The sequence below is a fragment of the Lactuca saligna genome, chromosome 2 (assembly GCF_052625555.1).
Source record: "Lactuca saligna cultivar CGN05327 chromosome 2, ASM5262555v1, whole genome shotgun sequence".
Classification (NCBI taxonomy): Eukaryota; Viridiplantae; Streptophyta; class Magnoliopsida; order Asterales; family Asteraceae; genus Lactuca; species Lactuca saligna.
In genome coordinates, this window is record NC_136418.1 from 190,165,104 (window position 1) to 190,185,362 (window position 20,259).

The window sequence follows — 20,259 nt, forward strand, 5'->3', positions numbered from 1 at the left end:
GGAAAGAACAGAATCAAAGGTATTAGAAGAGGAGGCCATGAGGCTGTAGGCGTGAGACAAAAAGAGAAGGCAAGAGGATGGGGGAGATGAGAAGATAGCGATTAGAAGGGGAAGGATCGTATTAGGCGTTAGAGATCATGAGAGAATAACTTTCCATGCCAGAAAAGCGGCAGAGAGGAAACTTTAAATACATAAAATATTTACAAATACAATCCACAAGGAATTAAGTAAATACCTGGGTAAAACTGGAAACTATAGACGTTTCATATGACTAACAGTTTATGTTAGTAGTAGACGTATATATGAGTTTGTATTTTATTTTTGCTTGTGTTATTTATGTGTCCCATTGTATAGCAGCCCAAATATCGCTAAACTTAGTATTGTAATCCTTATTTATATTGGTTTAATGAAATCATTTCAATCAAGAATAAAATACAAACTAACACATACGTCTATGACCAACACCTTATACAAAACAAGAGCATGGAGTCAACATATCAGTACACGATTTATTAATACATGATTTATTTATTTTTTATGTGTGGTCAAAAATTCTTTGATCAACGATTGGAGTTGATACATACTTACAAGCCGATACAATTAAGATAAGACGAAAGATGAATCGGACCCCCACACTTTTGTAAAACATTTTGATTTTTAATATCTTGTCGTCATTTATTCATTCGTGTTTTTAACTTTGTATTATTTGTGCTATTATGAGTCTTACCTATGCCTAAACGATCGACATTCACTATCCCCACTTGTACTCTTGGCTTCGGAATCATGACTCATCTACTCATCTCGTTAAAAGTTAAAACACAACCAAACACCAATGTCTCATCTCCACATACCCATTCTTCCATCCAAACACACACACATGGAAATGGAATCTGGTATGGTGGTTCTGTATCCTTCTCCGGGGATAGGCCACCTGGTTTCCATGGTGGAGCTCGGAAAACTCATCCACACCCACCACCCTTCACTCTCTGTTGCCATCTTCATAACTCCGGCACCTTTTGAAACCGGCTCCACGGATAAATATATAAAAACCGTCTCCGTCACCAACCCTTCCATAACGTTCCACAAGCTCCCCACCGCCGATCTTCCACCGGACTTCTCTACTGAATTCATAGACCTTGCTTTTGGGATCCCGGAGTTTAACAACCCAATCGTCCACGACACCCTCGTAACGTTATCGGAAAAGGCAACCATTAAAGCTGTGGTCCTTGATTTCTTTTCAAACGCAGCTTTTCAAATTTCCACAAGTCTCAAGATACCCACTTACTTTTTCTACACCAGCGGGGCTTCCGGCCTCTGTGCGTTCTTATATCTCGCCACCATCGATAAGACCACTTCCGACAGCTTTAAAGATGTAAACATTTTCTTTGATATTCCTGGTGTGCCTCCTGTCCATTCTTCCCATATGCCAATGGTTTGGTCTGATAGGGAAACCAACTCGTATAAAAAGTTCATAGACACTGCGAATAACATGGCAAAATCTTCCGGAATCATGGCAAACACCTTCGTGGGGTTTGAAGAAAGGGCTGTTGACGCGCTCCGGGAAGGTAAATGCATCCCCAACGGTCCAACTCCGCCTATTTATTTCATCGGACCTTTGATCGCCGGTGGCAATCATGTGGATCCTAGCGAAAACGAGTGCTTAAAATGGTTGAATTCACAACCGAGTAAAAGTGTAGTGTTTTTATGCTTTGGGAGTCAGGGTGTGTTGAAGAAGGAGCAGTTGAAGGAAATAGCTATTGGTTTAGAGAAAAGTGAGCAAAGATTCTTGTGGGTGGTTCGAGATCCGCCACCAGATGACAAAAAAACCGACTCGAATTCCGGTGGTGGTAAAGAAGTCGGTCTGGATGCGATTCTTCCGGATGGGTTTAAGGGCAGGATTGGGGATAAGGGGATGGTGGTGAAGAATTGGGCACCACAGCCGGCGATACTTAGTCATGAGTCGGTGGGTGGATTTGTGAGTCATTGTGGGTGGAACTCGGTGCTTGAAGCGGTGGTAGCTGGGGTGCCACTGGTGGCATGGCCATTGTATGCGGAACAGAAGATGAATCGAGTGTATTTGGTTGAAGAAATAAAGGTAGCACTGGCGGTGGATATGTCGTCGGATGATTTTGTGACGGCGGAGTCTCTAGAGAAGAGTGTGAGGGAGTTGATGCAGGGTGAGAGAGGGGCAGCGGTGAGAGAAGGGATTTTAGAGATGAGAGAAAGGGCAAAGGCTGCGGTGGAGGACGGCGGCTCCTCCGAAGTTGAGTTCTCTAAACTAATCCGGTCGTGGACAGACCTGTAACTGTAATGAGGGTAATCAATGATGATTTGTGTGGGAGGCCAACTAATAAAGAATCACCGGAGATACGATGCCATTGGAAGTAGCTTTCAACTGGAAATAAAAGGAAGGCCATTGTACTTGAAAATTTTAGTTTCATATGAATATTATTAATGATAGATTGTGATGGAACATTTAAAACTTGAACTGCAAAAATATATTTTGTATGTTTAGTTATGGTAACTCTATCATGATTTGATGCCTTTTAGGGAAATTTAGAGAATCCGTAGATATTCGCCTATTCCTCCCACAAATAGAATAATCCTTGGATCCAATTCAACTATTCTTTAAAAAAAAATTAATTTCTTTTCTTCTTTCTATAATTTATACCATACAACTTAAATAACTATAAGGTTATTAGCACTGGGCAACCGTTATTGTGCTTAATATAGTCTATGAACACTGCCCCTCTCCACAGTTATTGTGCGTTAAAGGTATACATGTTGTTTCCTGTTACAACCACAAAATTTTGTAACGACCTTATTTTTTTTCTTCTCGTAATAACGGTTGTGGGCGTTGCCCACTCTGTGCACTCTAAGATTACTAGGTTTTGACTACATGTTATTACAAGTTACCACACTCAAAATGTGTAACGTTAGCATTCTACTCATATATTGATGTTATAACACCAAAGATGAAATGTACAAAATCTAATAACATGTGATAACACTAATTATTTTCAATTAATTACTTTCAATGTTAATTTTTAATTTCTTTTTGATGTTTTTCTTTTCTATATTTGGAATTTGTTTTTTTATTTATATCATAATAAATATATTTATCATATAAATTAAGAATAACATTTGAAAAGTAAAAATAAATTTGTTAATAAACCTTAAATTAAAAACAACATTAAAAAAATTAAAACAAAAGACAAAAACATTTAAAAACCTAAAAAAACAAAACAAAAAAAATGATGATAAAACGTACATTTTTTGACCTAAAACTATTCATTTTCATGACCAATGTAGATATAATTCACCCAGTCTTCACGGAGTTGCTTGTGTTTTCGTTGATCTTGAGTATCAACCACTCTATGTAAATATTCCGATGTCCCTAGTTGAAATTGCACATGTGTAGGTTCCGTAGGCAAATACGTTGTAATATTGTGTCATTTATCTTCGATAACCATGTTATGCATTATGATACATGCATACATGATATCTCGTAGAGTATTTAACTCATAAGGTCTCGCATCATGTTCAACTATGTGTCATTTTGATTTCAAAACCCCAAAAGCACGTTCAACGTCCTTATGTGCTCCATCTTGTCGTCTCTTGAAATATATGTGACTTGGGATATTGGGTGTTGAAACGCCTTCACAAACGTGGAATATGGTGGATATATTCTATCTGTAAGGTAATACTCAAACTGATATTCATTTTCATTCACTGTGAAATGAGCATCAGGGGCTTTTCCTGACAAAAGATTGTCAAATATTGGTGATTGATCGAGAATGTTGACGTCGTTGTTAGAACCCGCAACCCTGAAAAAAGCATGCCAAATCCATAAATCTTGTGATGTAACGACCTCTAATACCAATGAAGGCGCTTCATGATGACCGCTCGAATACTGGCCTTTCCACACCACGGGACAATTTTTCCATTTCCAATGTGTACAATCAATGCTCCCAAGCATACCCGGAAAACCATGTCTTTCTTTATGCGCCACATATAGTTGTTGCATATCTTGCAACAAAGGTTTGCGCAAGTATTAGTCACCGAAGGTTTCGACAACACCTCTTGCCAATAAATACAAACTTTCTCGTGCAGTCATCTCAGACATTCTCATATAATACTCAACAGAATCGGGAGACTGCCACATTGCCATAAGTTTAATTGCAGCAACATATTTTGCAACTCTGTGAAACCTCGTTTACCTCTAGCATCATATCTCAATTGGAAAAATTCATACGTAAATATATATTAAACATGTAAAATTTGTATTTATTTTATCTAAAATTGACATTTATAAATTATAAAAGTTGAAACAAATGATATATATGTGTATATATATATATATATATATATATATATACATATATATATATATATATATATATATATATATATATATATATATGAGTAAATTACACGAATGGTCCCTATGGTTTGGGATAATTTGCGCGTTTGGTCCCTAACTTATTTTTTAATTCGGAAGGTCCCTACTATTTGTTTTTATTACGCGCTTGGTCCCTACTGTTTGTTTTTGTTACGCACTTGGTCCCTGTCTTATCTAAAAATACCATTATTTAAATACGGAAAAATGGTAGTGTGAGTAAGGTAAGGTGAGAGGAGTGGGCTAAGGGTGTGTTTGTTTAAATAAATTAAAAAATCAATGAAAAAAATAGTCTTTTTAGGTAAGACAGGAACCAAGTGCTTAACAAAAACAAACAGTAACGACCTTCTGAGTTAAAAAAATAAGTTAGGGACCAAACGCGCAAATTACCCTAAACCATAGGGACCATTCGCGTAATTTACTCTCTCTCTCTCTCTCTATATATATATATATATATATATATATATATATATATATATATATAAATATATATATATATATATATATATATATATATACATATATATATATATACATACATATATATATATATATATATATATATATATATATATATATATATATATATATATATAAAACATGTAAAAATTGTATTTACTTTATCTAAAAGTGACATTTATAAATTAGAAAAGTTAAAACAAACGATACATTGCTTCCTTGACGTTTGTTATCCTTTCAAACACATTTTTTCGCAAACGAAACATTCTTTTTAAATCGCTTGGCTGGTAGACACAATTATCCGCAAAGTTATCGTTAACGAGTTGTCTATGTCTTTCCTCGCGATCTCTATTTAACGCTGCACGTCGCGTGAGTAGTGGATCTGGATCTGACTGTACTAGCTTGTCTTTATAATACGGGTACATCATACTCACGAACATATCGTCTTCGTCGTTATCATCGTTGTACGGACGGGCCGGATCAAAACGATCCATATTTTGGTTTTGAATTATTAAAAAGAAATATGTAGTTGAGAGAAAGTTATGTATTTTGTAGGTAAAATTGATATAAATTGAGCGGATTTATAGTTTAAATAAAACTTGATTTTTTTTAATAGGTTACCATTTTAAACGGTCGAAATTATGACCGTTTGGAAAAAAAAAAAAAAAAAGATATGCAAAAAATAGCTTTACCTCCCGTGTTCACCATGACATGTTATCACATAACACCTACTAACGGCTAGGGGACAGTGTTCCTCCCGTTATGGCGCCGTTATTAGGCTGCCGCATGGGCATAACATGTTTCCCTGTTGCTCATATCCATAGGTCTAAATTTTCACTCTCATTAAAAAACCCAATCAAAATCATATTTTTTATTAAATATATAATCAGTTATTCTTTTTATTCTAATAAAAAATTATTATTAATTCAAGCAAAAAGTCATATGACTAGAGAACATATTGTTGGATTAGTGTCTAAGTCCATAACTATGTACTTGACCCGGTTATGAACATCATCCTTTTGGGTTGCCTTTACCACAACAATATGTATGATGAGTTAAGGAGAGAAAAGTTTAATTATGATTTATTAATATATTATAAGAATAATAAATTAAAAGAGAAATCATAATGTTTAATTAATATAAGTTAAGAATTAGTTAAGAGTTAATTTTATGGTTAAAAAAGATTAATTAAACTTAGGGGACTAGAATTGTAATTATAAGATAATTGCAATTAGACTATGGATCACCTTCGAATATAGGTTGGACAAAATCTATGGGAAGCCCATATGATTTTCGTCCAAGGCATGGTCCAGAAAGGGTCCATGGGCTGCTTAGGGCTTAAGCAGTCAAATTAGGGTTTCCTTGTTAGATAACCCTAATTGCCTACCAAATTAAACAGCCCTTGAGACCCAAAAACGTAGCTAACACTTGGATTAGGGTTTCTAGTCGTTTTTGGTGCCTCATTCCTCTTCTCTTCTTCATCTTGTTGTTTAGTGGTGTTTGTAACTCCATTAGAGGTGCAACACTTGAGGCACTAAGCTTTCAGAAGCCAAGGAATTGATTGTTATTGCTATATAACAATAAAAGGTTAGATCTAAACCCTATTTTATGTTAATATGATTAATTGTATGATAGATCTAGGGTTCATAGCTTTGGATATTCAATTGCGTGTTCATTAGACAAACTAGATTCAAAATCTATTAGTGTTTGCATGTACACTATAGGAATTATGTATAGCTCGAAACGCATCACATATAGATTCTGATACTTGTGATATGAGTTGGCCAAGGGGCGCTGCCGATGCCATAGGCAGATGACAGGTAGTTACCAACAAAAGATAAACAAGAGATCGGGAAACCAACAAGGATGAGACGTCCATCTTCTTATCAAACCTACCTGAGGATTGCACAAATGTAATCTTATGGAAGATTTTCATGTCTTTTGGAAAAATGATGGACACATATATACTGGTGAGGAAAGACAAAGGAGGTAGAAAATTCAGTTTCCTAAAATTCATGTTCGTCAAAGATTCCAATTTCTGGATTCTTTACGTATTGAGTTTCACAACTATTGGGACACATTTAAGCATGCTTCCATTAATGCAAATGGAAGATCAGGAGGATTATTTTGTGTATGGGACCTGCATATATTTAGGCAAAAGACGATTATCCATTATCATAATTTTTTGGTGGTGATTGGATCGTTCCAAAGGATGGCAGAGGACTCACTAGTCGCGAATGTTTATGCACCACAATGTTAGAGTCATAAAAAAAAATGCTCTTTGGTTAAAATTGGTATCCATTATTAACAACACGACAGAATTATGGATACTTTTAGGTGATTTTAATGATGTAAGAAAAAAGGTGGAGAGACTCAATTTAGATCTTTGTGAGATGGGGGGAAAATAAATGAATTCATAAGGCAAGCTAATCTCATGGAGTACTCTATAGGTGGAAGGAGATTAACTTACATAAAGAGGGTAAATCTAAGCAAAATTGATTGAGTACTTGTCAACCAAAGTGTAACGACCCGATATTTCATGTCAACGTAATAGTCAAGGTCAAATTGTAATTTATTTGAAATAATAAAAATAGAAGTTTATTGAGATAAAAATAAACGTAAAAAATAAATTGTTCAATAATCTCAATTGGGATGAATAAAATGGTAGAGATTGTAACAACATTTCCGGAAATATAAAGAACACTGAAATCCGAGTTATAACGAATAAGTTATGACCAACCGAAGATTCGCGACAAAACTGGCAAAACATTGTTTAGCGTAAAAACTGACTTTTCAATAAAATCCTTTTTATCCTTAACTCTCTAAATGAAAGTTGTAGTATTCGTTAAACCGGGAGTGTTCATAAAAATAATGGCCAAACCTGACTTCGTATGATAAAGTTATGATTTTTCTAAGATTCGAAATAATAGTACATAGCCCGAAATTCGAAATAAAGATCGGACGATTATTAGCCGACACAACCTAAACGAGAATCGAAGGTCTCATCAATAGTAGTACAATGGTACGGATTTCGGATAAAGAAGTTATGAAAATTTAACGGAGTTTTCCTTCCCGTCCTGTTAAAAATATAACTTTAAAATTTAAGTCAAAATTATCTGATGGAGACTAAACAAAAGTTGTAGAGCATGGTCTCATCTACGCGTGGATATAAAAAAACGTCAAAAAAAGAACTCGTATGCAAAAGTTATGAATTTTTTAAATTTCAAAAATTAAAGTATGCCCCGCATACAAAGGAGTACGCCCGACTTACTCATAGACTAGGCCTCGAATTGCCCACGTCGCACTTACCCTCGCATGCGAAATGTGTCAGACCCGTCTGAGACTTCGGATATGATCAAAGGGACTACGCCCCACGTAAGAGGATGTATGCCCAACGTACTGCTGCTCACACTAGTACACCCAACTTACAAGAGGATTACGCTCATCGTAAACCCACTAGCTTCGACTCATATCTCGTAGGCTTGCCACCTACAAAGTTCGGATAAATCTCAAATTAGTACGCCCCGCGTACGATGAGTACGTCCAACGTACTGCAATTTTCAGTTGTACGTTAAGCGTACAAAGGAGTAAGCCCAACGTAATTCGAGACCTCAGCCTCCTATAAATAGGATGCGAGGCTTCCAAGTTTTATTTACCATTTTAACCTCTCTCCTCTCATAAACACTCATTTAAGCCTCCCTAAACCCTCTGAAGTCCCAAGAACCTCCCTACCACCTGAAGCAAGCCCCGAAGTCCTCAATCTTTTAACTAAAACTCTGCCCGCGTGAAGCTGACTTTCCATCAAATACTCTCAGTTTCGTCAAGAAAAGTCCTTCATAGAAACGAAACGTTGCCTGAATCTCCACTCATTAAGTGAGTATACACCCCTTTTTACTATCTTTATAAATATTTTAGGGGGAAAATACAAGTAAATTACAAGAAATATTGTATAAATTACACAATTATTCAAGTGGTTTACGATTGTTATTTTTACTAAAATAAAACTACTATTTTACCAATTCGGGATTTCATACAAAAACAAGCATATAAATTATAATATGTATAGTTGAAGAGTCATGCATACTTATCAATATAGTTTATGGAACTACATATTTCTGTACATTTTTCAGAGTAACTTATGAAAATAACTATATAAATTATATTAAATATAATTTATGAGATATTTACAACTTATCTGTTAGAAATATATTTTTCATTATTCTACATGTAACTATCAATATAGCATTTGTGAGACACGTTTCAAGTGCTTATTTAAGTATAAAACAAAAGTCATAAAAAGCATAATCAGAGTCTCCTGGAGGGAGAGCGTGACATTTGTGTATAGATCTATACGGGACTGACAATCCCGCACTAGAACTGCTCACAACAGCTAGGTCGGCAGACCTGTGGTGACAATTGTTGTATCATATCTCGATGCCTGAATAAAGTCGTGTTTCAGGCGAGACTTAGGTCATCAAACATGGTTATGATAACTCACAATTTGGTATTGAATAATGCGTTTAGTGTAAGACTAAGTAAAGAACTTCACATAGTTTTATATAAATAAAACTATAATTGATGAATCTAGCTATTTACAATTTCACAAGTTTTCATACAAGTATAAATAAAGAATGCTATTCTAGTACAAAGAAAACATATTTTTCATAGTTTTATGGGAATTTAAAACTGTATCATACTATTTTAGAACACAAATACATATACAACAGAAAATATAGGATTTTCTGGGGAGAACATACTCATATTTTTCAAATGAATAAATAACAGATTTCAATTACAAACATGCTTATAAAGTTCCCTACTTAATTATTGACACTCTTTTCAAAACTACTTGAATTTTCAGGAAATTGATAAACAGGTACGCACTAGCTTTGAGGAAGAGAGAGTTTCATATTATCATGTCTTTTAATTAGTGTTCTAAAAGGCGCGCCATGGCGTGAGGCGTGGGTTCGCCGTTACGAAAAGCCTCATAATGTTGGTGTTAGGCGTGGCGTGTGGCAAGGCGCGTTATGGCGTGTTATGACACGTGTTTTTTGGTTTGAGACACAGTTTTTTGCTATTTGTTATGTCTTTTCTAATCGAAGATACAAGTATTTTGGTTTTTTTTAACTTTTTGTTATTAGTTATTGAACTAATATTGCTAAAAGTAGTTATATTTAATATAAATTTATATTTATGTGGTAATATAATTTTAAATTAATACAAAATTCTCGCCATATATCACGCCTTGAAAAACGTCATGGCTCGCCATGGCTTGTTAAGCTTGAGGTTTGCCTTGCCGCCATGCCATGCCTCACGCCATTTAGAACCTTGCTTTTAATTATACTTTTTGGTGTAAAATATACAATTTTTTGATTACGAATGTGAAGTTATGTTTTATCAATGTAGTGGATTTTGTACTTTGATTACTATTGTACATTGGTGTGATACTACATATGAAGTCATACATCCCCGAACATTTCCGCCGTTTCGGTTTGGGGATGTGACATATTGGTATCAGAGCATTGTTTATAGTGAACTTAGTATACCAATTCATAAAAGATATACAACAATAAATACAATAGGCCGGAGTGCTCTTACTACAAGTATATTTTTAAAATATAATTATTTTATAAGAAGTATACTAAGACTCACACATACAAAAATAGTATCACAATAATAACTGCATAAAAGTATTTGGATGTTGGACACTACAGTTAAACCTGTACAGTTATGTAATCATATCTAGGATAAATATAACCTGATCAAGTATATTTATTTAAAATATGACCAACACGTGTTTGGGAGTAATGATAGTGTTGCGACACGTCTAAACTTACCAAACATTATTCATACAAAGGGACTCCAGAACAGAAAACAAATTTAAAATACCATAGGAGTATTTTGTAATACTATAAAACTACATTCTTTCTATGCATCTTACCTTTAAATTCTCGTATAGACTTTATGGTAGGATATTCTCCACCTGGGGATCCCTACTTCCCTAGTCAAGGGAATTATGGATGGATTGAAGATGATCCAGAGGAGGATCCAGAAGAAATAGTAGAAGATGAAGAGGAACCCACAGAGGAAGAGGAAGAAGAAAAAGATTCTGATGACACTAACAAAGAACCTGAAGTTTAAAATCCCCCACTAGCCGACCAACATGCCGCAATAGGACAAGATTTTCATGGAAAAACACCAGCATGGGCCTCATACTGGCACCACTAGAGTCGACAACAAGGACAACGCCCTCCTTATGGGGTGGAAAGAGGTTTTCATGACCTCTGTGGAGGAGGTTCAGTCGATAGGGCTCTCCCAGTCATGGTACACTGCATCGCTCGCCAAACTTATCAGGCATGGATTTCAATAAACCAAATCCTTGAAGTAAATAAAACTACCCAGATTAACATTGTTGATATTCGCCGACTAGATGAAGTTCATGACCAAACCCGAACTCACACCGTAGTACTACAAGGACAAGTGGATGTTTCCAAGATGAAATAAGAACACTAAGGGAGTATCAGTTTACCCTAGAAAAGGCATTTGATGGAAACAGAACACCACAAAGTAGTGTCCAGTGTTCAATGTTGGACTCGTCGCAAGTAGCATTACACTACTTCCAGTTTTGATATAAGTTAGGACCTCGGATATATATGTTAATACAAATCTCATCTATGTATAACCCAACCCTGTTATTAGACTTCTATACTAATCAGGGAAATGTAATGCTATCAAGTTTTCTTTAAAGCTTTGATGTACTTTAGACCAGCATCAAGGTCAAACTTTCGAGTAACATTATGTATCAATATGTATATCAAAGTAACTAACTAGCATTTTACTTCATTGGTTATCATCATCAAAATTCATAAGTTTATTTTGTTATATATAAACTACTATTATGAATTGAATGCAAAACACATTTAAAAGTCGGTCATTATGCATATAATAAACTAAAAATTTTTAGTTATTAACACCCGACTTACAACTATTATAAAAAACTTATCACCTATTCTTTGTTAATTCTTTGGCAGAAAGATGCCTCCAAGAAAGTCCAACAGAAAGAACAAAAATCCATTAAATCCACCACCACCACCACCTCCACAATATCATGCTGCTGTCTTCCAAGCAGTGGTAACCGCCGTTGTGGCTGCTGCCATGACGCAAATTAATGCAAGTGGTACTAGTGGAACTAGCAGTGGTGCTCATCATTCTAATCATGGGGAAAGTCTTGGACACCATCGGGAGTACCCATATAAAGATTATACAAATGCAAAACCAAATACTTTTGATGGCACCGAAGGTTTCATTACTCTGACATGCTGGTTCGAGAAAACAGAATAGTGTTTGAAATATGTGCTTGCTCTGAAGCAAGCAAAGTAAAGTTTGTAGCATGCACCTTCCTAGACAGAGCCCTTTCCTGGTGGAATGGATATGTTAAGTCATTATCCATACCAGTCGACAATGCTATGGGCTGGGATGATTTGAAAATTTTAATGCTAGTAGAATATTGTCCCAAAGGTGACATTCAAAAGTTAGAACAGGAACTCTGGGGTCCGACGATGAAAGAATCCAATATTCTTGCATATACTGTCAGGTTTAGTGATTCGGGTATTTTGTGTCCAGGAATGGTTCCCATCGAGAGAAATAAAGTTGAGACATATATCTGGGGACTATGTCCTCAGATACAAGGAAATGTAATAACTTCAAACCCTCTCACTTTTGATAGTGCCAAGCATTTGGCACAGACACTAGTAGACCATGGAGTTCGTCAGGGCTCTATGGTACCCGTCCCGGAGCAACCCAAGGAAGGGGTAGCAAAAATAAGTTCTGGAATAAGCGAAAGGGACAGTCATCTCAAGAACACCTGAAAAAGAAACAAACAGTAGCAACACATGTTTCTATTGTTCCCGCTGCTATTCCAACCCCTAAACCTACCACTGTTTCTGCTACTCCAGCAACCCCAAGTTGATACGCTGGAACTTTGGCAAAGTGCAGTAAGTGTAACTTCCATCATATGGGAGTTTGCAGGGAAATGCACTGCAGGAAACTGCAAACAAGAAAAGGCATACTGCCCGCTTCTGTAAAGCGCCAACGCAACCTATATCTCAAGTCCCTGCCACGGGAGATAGTCAATCTTGTTATGAGTGTGGAGAAATCGGGCATTACAAGTGAAATTGTCCAAAGACGAAGAATGATGGGGGTACAGAAATAGTTTTAACAATTGGCCACGAAGAAGCAATGGTAGATCCTACCGTGGTCACTGGTACGTTTCTTCTCAACAATTCTTACGCATGCATTCTTTTTTATAGTGGTGCGGAGAAAAGTTTCGTAAGCCATAAATTTAAACATCTGCTAAAACAAAATCCCCAATCCCTAAAAGACACGTTCACTATAGAAATGGCTAATGGCAAGACTGAGAGCAAAAATGATATATACATAGGGTGTACACTTACTTTAAACAATTATTCCTTCCAAATAGAACGAATGTCGGTCTCCATAAAAAACTTTGACATCATCATCGACATAGACTGGTTAAGTCCTCATCGTGCCAATATTTTATGTTACGAAAAAGCCATTCACCTCAATTTACCAAATGGTGAATCCCTTGTTATCTATGGCGACAAACTTGGTGCAAATCTTCAAATCATTTCTTGCATCAAGGCCAAGAAGTATCTTCGCAAAGATTACTGTGCCTTCTTAGCTCACGTAGTTGATAAAACACAAGAAGTGAAAAGCATCAAGGATATTCCTGAAGTACGTGATTTCCCTAATGTATTCTCTGAAGACCTCTCAGGAGTTCCTCCTGAACACCAAGTTGAATTCTGAATCGACTTGATCCCTGGAGCTACCCGCGTAGCTAAATCCCTGTCTTCCACCTTCAGAGATGCATGAACTATCAGTCAATTGAACGAACTTCTTAGCAAAGGCTTTATCAGACCAAGCTTCTTACCTTGGGGATCACCGGTCTTGTTTGTCAAAAGAAGGATGGATCATTTTGCATGTGTATAGACTACAAGGAATTGAATAGCTATCACACTAGGATCAAAGTTGCACCCTTTAAAGCTCTCTATGACCGTAAGTGCAGATCTCCTATGTGTTGGGCTGAAGTGGGCGATACACAACTAGCCAAGAACCAAATACCTGCCAGTACTCTAACCGGTCCTGAAATCATTCGAGAAACCACAGAAAAGATTGTACAAATCCGGGAACGGTTGAAAGCTTCCAGAGTTAGACAATAGACTTATGCAGAAAAACGACAAAAAACCTTGGAATTCCAGGTTGGTGACCGTGTCTTGTTAAGAGTCTCGCCATGAAAACGAATGATACGCTTTGGCAAAAGTAGAAAACTAAGTCCAAGGTACATTGGACGATTTGAGATTATTGCTAGAATTGCTTTGTTTTCTTATAAACTCCAACTACCGCATGAACTAAGTAACATTCATCCCACTTTTCACATCTCAAATCTCAAGAAGTGTCTGTCTGATGAGACTCTTGTAATTTCACTTGATGAAATCGAATTAAACGAGAGTCTACACTTCATAGAAGAATTAGTGGAAGTTCTGGACAGAGAAATCAAAAGAACAAAGTAAAAGTCGTATACACCACTAGTTAAATTCTCCTACAAAAATAGCTATCACACTAGCATCAAAGTTGCACCCTTTAAAGCTCTCTATGACCGTAAGTGCAGATCTCCTATGTGTTGGGCTGAAGTGGGCGATACACAACTAGCCAAGAACCAAATACCTGCCAGTACTCTAACCGGTCCTGAAATCATTCGAGAAACCACAGAAAAGATTGTACAAATCCGGGAACGGTTGAAAGCTTCCAGAGTTAGACAATAGACTTATGCAGAAAAACGACAAAAAACCTTGGAATTCCAGGTTGGTGACCGTGTCTTGTTAAGAGTCTCGCCATGAAAACGAATGATACGATTTGGCAAAAGTAGAAAACTAAGTCCAAGGTACATTGGACGATTTGAGATTATTGCTAGAATTGCTTTGTTTTCTTATAAACTCCAACTACCGCATGAACTAAGTAACATTCATCCCACTTTTCACATCTCAAATCTCAAGAAGTGTCTGTCTGATGAGACTCTTGTAATTTCACTTGATGAAATCGAATTAAACGAGAGTCTACACTTCATAGAAGAATTAGTGGAAGTTCTGGACAGAGAAATCAAAAGAACAAAGTAAAAGTCGTATACCAATAGTGAAGGTTCGTTGGAATGCCAAACGAGGACCTGAATTCACTAGGGAACGGGAAGATCAGATGAAACAAAGATATCCATATCTTTTTCCTAGTCCATGAGTACCACTTTAGAAATAATTTCGGGACAAAATTCCCTCTAATGGGGGGATAATGTAACGACCCGATATTTCAAGTCAATCTAATAGTCTAGTTCAAACTGTAATTTATTTGAAATAATAAATAAAGAGGTTTATTGAGATAAAAATAAACGTCAAAAATAAATTTTTCAATAATATCAATTGGGATGACTAAAATAGTAGAGATTGTAACAAGGTTTCCGAAAATATAAAGAACACCGAAATCCGAGTTATAACGAAAAAGTTATGACCAATCGAAGATCCGCGACAAAACCAGCAAAACACTATTTAACGTAAAAAGTGACTTTTCAATAAAATGATTTTTAGCCTTAACTCTCTAAATAAAAGTTGTAGTATTCGTTAAACCGAGAGTGTTTATAAAAATAACATCAAAACCTGACTTCGTATGATGACGTTATGATTTTCCTAAGACTCGACATAACACTACATAGTCCGAAATTCAAAATAAAGATCGGATGATTTTTAGCCGACACAGCCTAAACAAAAATCGAAGGTCTCGTCAATAGTAGTACAATGGCAAAAAGACAGATGAAAACGGAAGTTGGATAAAGAAGTTATGAAATTTTTAACGGACTTTTTCTGTCATGGCTTGTTAAAAATATAACTTTAAATTTGAAGTTAAAATTAGCCGACGGAGTCTAAATAAAAGTTATAGAACATGGTCTCACCTACGCGTGGTATAAAGAACATCAAAACGGAGCTCGCATGCGAAAGTTACATATTTTTGAAGTTTCAAAAATAAAGTACGCCCCGCGTACAAAGGAGTACGTCCAGCGTACTCAAAGACTAGGCCTCGGATTGCCCACGTAGCACTTACCCTCGCATGCGACACGTGTCAAACACGTCTGAGACTTCATATATGATAAAAGAGACCATGCTCCGCGTAAGAGGTTGTACGCTCAGCATACTGCTGCTCACACTAGTACTCCCAGCATACAAGAAGATTATGCCCATCATAAACCCACTAGGTTCGACACGTATCTCGTAGCCTTGCCACCTCCAAAGTTCAGATAAGTCTCACATTAGTACCCCCCGCGTACGATGAGTACACCCACCCTACTGGAGTTTTCAGTTGTACGCTAAGCGTACCAAGGAGTACGCCCAACGTAATTTAAGACCTCAGCATCCTATAAATAGGATGCAAGGCTTCCGAGTTTATTTACAATTTTCAACTTCTCTCCTCTTTTAAACACTCATTTAAGCCTCTCTAAACCCTCCGAAGTCCCAAGAACGCCCTACCACCTGAAGCAAGCCCCGAAGTCCTCAATCTTTTAGCTGAAACTCTGCCCGCGTGAAGCCGACTTTTCATCAAATACTCTCTGTTTCGTCAAGAAAAGTCCTTCAAAGAAACGAAACGATGCCTAAATCTCCACTCATTAAGTAATTTATACCCATTTTTACTATCTTTATAAATATTTTAAGGGGAAAATACAGGTAAAATACAAGAAATCTTGTATAAATTACACAATTATTCAAGTGGTTTACAATTGTTATTTTTACTAAAATAAAATTACTATTTTACCAATTCGGGATTTCATATAAAAACAAGCATATAAACTATAATATGTATAGTTTATGAGTCATGCATACTTATCAATACAGTTTATGGAACTACATATTTCTTTACATTTTTAGAGTAACTTATGAAAATAACTATATAAATTATATTAAATATACTTTATGAGATATTTACAACTTATCTGTTAGAAAGATATTTTTCATTATTTTGGACGTAACTATCAATATTGCATTTGTGAGACACGCTTCAAGTACTTATTTAAGTATAAAACAAAGTCCTAAAAAGTATAAGCAGAGTCTCCTGGAGGGAGAACGTGACACTTGTGTATAGATCTATACGGGACTGACAATCCCGCACTAGAGCTGCTCGCAACAGCTAGGTCAGCAGACTTATGGTGACAATTGTCGTATCATATCTCGATGCCTGAATAAAGTCGTGTTTCAGGCGAGACTTAGGTCATCAAGCATGGTTATGATAACTCACAATTTGGTATTGAATAATGCGTTAGTGTAAGAGTAAGTAAAGAACTTTACATAGTTTTATATAAATAAAACTATATTGATCAATCTAGCTATTTACAATTTCACAAGTTTTCATACAAGTATAAATAAAGAATGCTATTCTAGTACAAAGAAAACATATTTTTCATAGTTTTATGGGAATTTAAAACTGTATCATACTATTTTAGAACACAAATACATATACAACAGAAAATATAGGATTTTCTGGGGAGAACATACTCGTATTTTTCAAATGAATAAATAACAGATTTCAATTACAAACATGCTTATCAACTCCCTAGTTAATTATTGACACTCTTTTCAAAACTACTTGTATTTTCAGGAAATTGATAAACAGGTACCCACTAGCTTTGAGGAAGACAGAGTTTCATATTATCATGTCTTTTAATTATACTTTTTGGTGTAAAATATACAATTTTTTTAATAGGAACGTGAATGTAGTGGATTTTGTACTTTGATTAATACTAAACTTCTTTTTTGTATGTTTTTATATTGTTTTTATTATTAGATTATATGTATTTGTTTGTTATTTTTCTAAAACTCTACTTTAGAGGTTAGAACATAAGCAACAATTTACTTTTCTTGTGATAAACATGATGGTCATATAAATTATTATTATGAATTTTTTTTTTCTCCTCGCATTAAATTTTTATTTTTATTTTTATTTTTATTTTTATTTTATTTTATTTTTTTTTTTGTATTTTTCATATTGTTTATATTAAGGGTGCAAAGTCAATCCTACATTGGTAAAATAAGAAACTTGATGCTAGCATATAAGACAATGGGTAATCCCTTTTATCACCAATTGGTCTTAGAAAATGGAATCGCATTGTTCTTCTATATTAAGCATGGTTGGGCTAGTAGCAATCCTAACAAGTGATATCAGAGCTATAATCGTAGCCCAAAAGATATGGTCGGCATAGGCGGCACAATCCCCGATAATTCCCGGTCCAACAAAGTTGATCCGTAATCCTTTTATCAAAAGTCTTCTAGATAGCACATGTCAAGTGATCGCGCCCCGAGAGTGTCTGAGGTATGAAAAAAAAAAGATTGGATCTGATGAACAGTCGGTGAGAAGAGGCCAAGAGAGAAACTTGGGTTTGAGGGGAGGATTATTGGGGTGCAAACCTAATCCCATATTAGTAAAATAAGAAGCTTGATGCTAGGATATAAGACAATGGGTAATCCTTTCTATCACCAATTGGTTTTAGAAAATGAAACCTCATTGTTTTTTTATGTTGAGCATGGTTGGACTAGTAGTGATCTAACTGTTTCTATTATTAGAATTTATGCTTTTATTTGTTATTTTAATATAGTTTCTGGACTCTCTATTTTCAGTTTGAAAGTTATACTATTTGTCGTCATTTTACAAACTATTGAAAAATGAAAGCGCAAAATAATCAACAAGTTTGTTAAGAGGTGGCTTATGGCATGAATAATATATAATGAATAAATAAATATTAATTATAAACAGCTTGATGATGTCATGAGTAATGAACATGTTATGTTTTCGGTTGAAAATCATAAAAAACTGATATTTGAATAATATGTTTTAAACAAATAACATTTTTTGGGTTATTATTATGTTTATTTATAATAAGATTTTGAATTAATTCATGTAAATATGTTTCATTAGGTGTTAACATTAATTAAATAAATTACTTTTAAAATTAATTAACCATAATTATAATTAAAAATAATACTAAATCAAATTTGAAGTTTTTAAATTAATTAAACTTAGCAATTGTTAAAAGTAATATTAAATCGATAATTATATTTAATTTTATTCATACGTACGCTATTTGTAAAATGTGATTATAATATATGAAGTGGCGTAGCCATAGGTATCCCAAATAGGTCCTAGAATCTACCTAAGTTTTAATATTTTATAGAATTTATATGGAAACTTATACTAGGACCTACCTTTTACTATTGAAAATTATAAAGGATCTAACAAATTATGAATGAAAAACTATATAACTTTTGGTTCTAGATTCACCACTGAATGTATGTCGGGATAATGATTTAGAAGACCATTCAAGTATTACATGTTCAAAAACCATCATCAAACTAAGACATATGTTCAAAAAACACCAACAAAGTACATATTCTGGTAAAAAAACACAATTTTTATGGTTTGGGATAACTTACATGTTTAGCCCCTAACTTTTTTTTCTTAACTCGGACAGTCCCTAGCATTTATATTTAATTTTCCTTCGGACCATGATCGAGTTGAAAGACTACTATACCCTTATTAGTTTCATTTAACATTTATTTTTATTACTTGTTAATTATTTAACAATTGATGTAGTTTTAATAAATAATAATATAAATTGTATAAATAATTAATAAATAATAAAAATAATGTTAAATGAAAGTAATAAGGGTATATTAGTCTTTTAACTCGATCAAGGTCCGAAGTCGAAGCAAATTTAAACTAAAGGAACCGTCCGAATTAAGAAAAAAAAGTTAATGACTAAATATGTAAGTTATCCCAAACCATAGAGATGGTGTTTTTTTTAACAGAACATGTACTTCATTGGATTTTTGAACATATGTCTTAATTTGATTGTGTTTTTTGAACATTTAATACTTGAATGGTTTTTTCCAACAAATTTGAAACTTCGATGGTCTTTTAAGTTATTTTCTCAATATATGTCTATCTAATTATATTGTTAAGAAAAGTTATAATTTTATCTATTATATATATATATATATATATATATATATATATATATATATATATATATATATATATATATATATATATATATATATATATATATATATATATATATATATATATATATATATGTGTGTGTGTGTGTCAATAATATAATCATTTTTAACAACTCGTTTTTCAAAATTTTAACCACATAGTTTTAAGCTACGCAAATTCGTCTAGTTACTAAATATATCAAACATTCTAGAGAGATCGGGACAATAAAGGTAATATAAAGTTGATCAATATCCTAGATTTTACAAATCTAGAGATGAGGATTTTTGTAAATAATA

The 20,259-nt window shown here is 34.6% G+C and overlaps 1 protein-coding gene across 1 annotated transcript; it reads left to right on the forward strand.

The window, feature by feature from the left end:
• The first annotated feature begins 780 nt into the window (after nt 1-780).
• Nucleotides 781-2,518, forward strand: LOC145028607 (UDP-glycosyltransferase 88B1-like). The gene has a single exon (XM_078977300.1). The coding sequence runs from the start codon at nt 833-835 to the stop codon at nt 2,303-2,305; it is 1,473 nt and encodes a 490-aa protein (XP_078833426.1). The 5' UTR covers nt 781-832; the 3' UTR covers nt 2,306-2,518.
• The last annotated feature ends 17,741 nt before the right edge of the window (nt 2,519-20,259 follow it).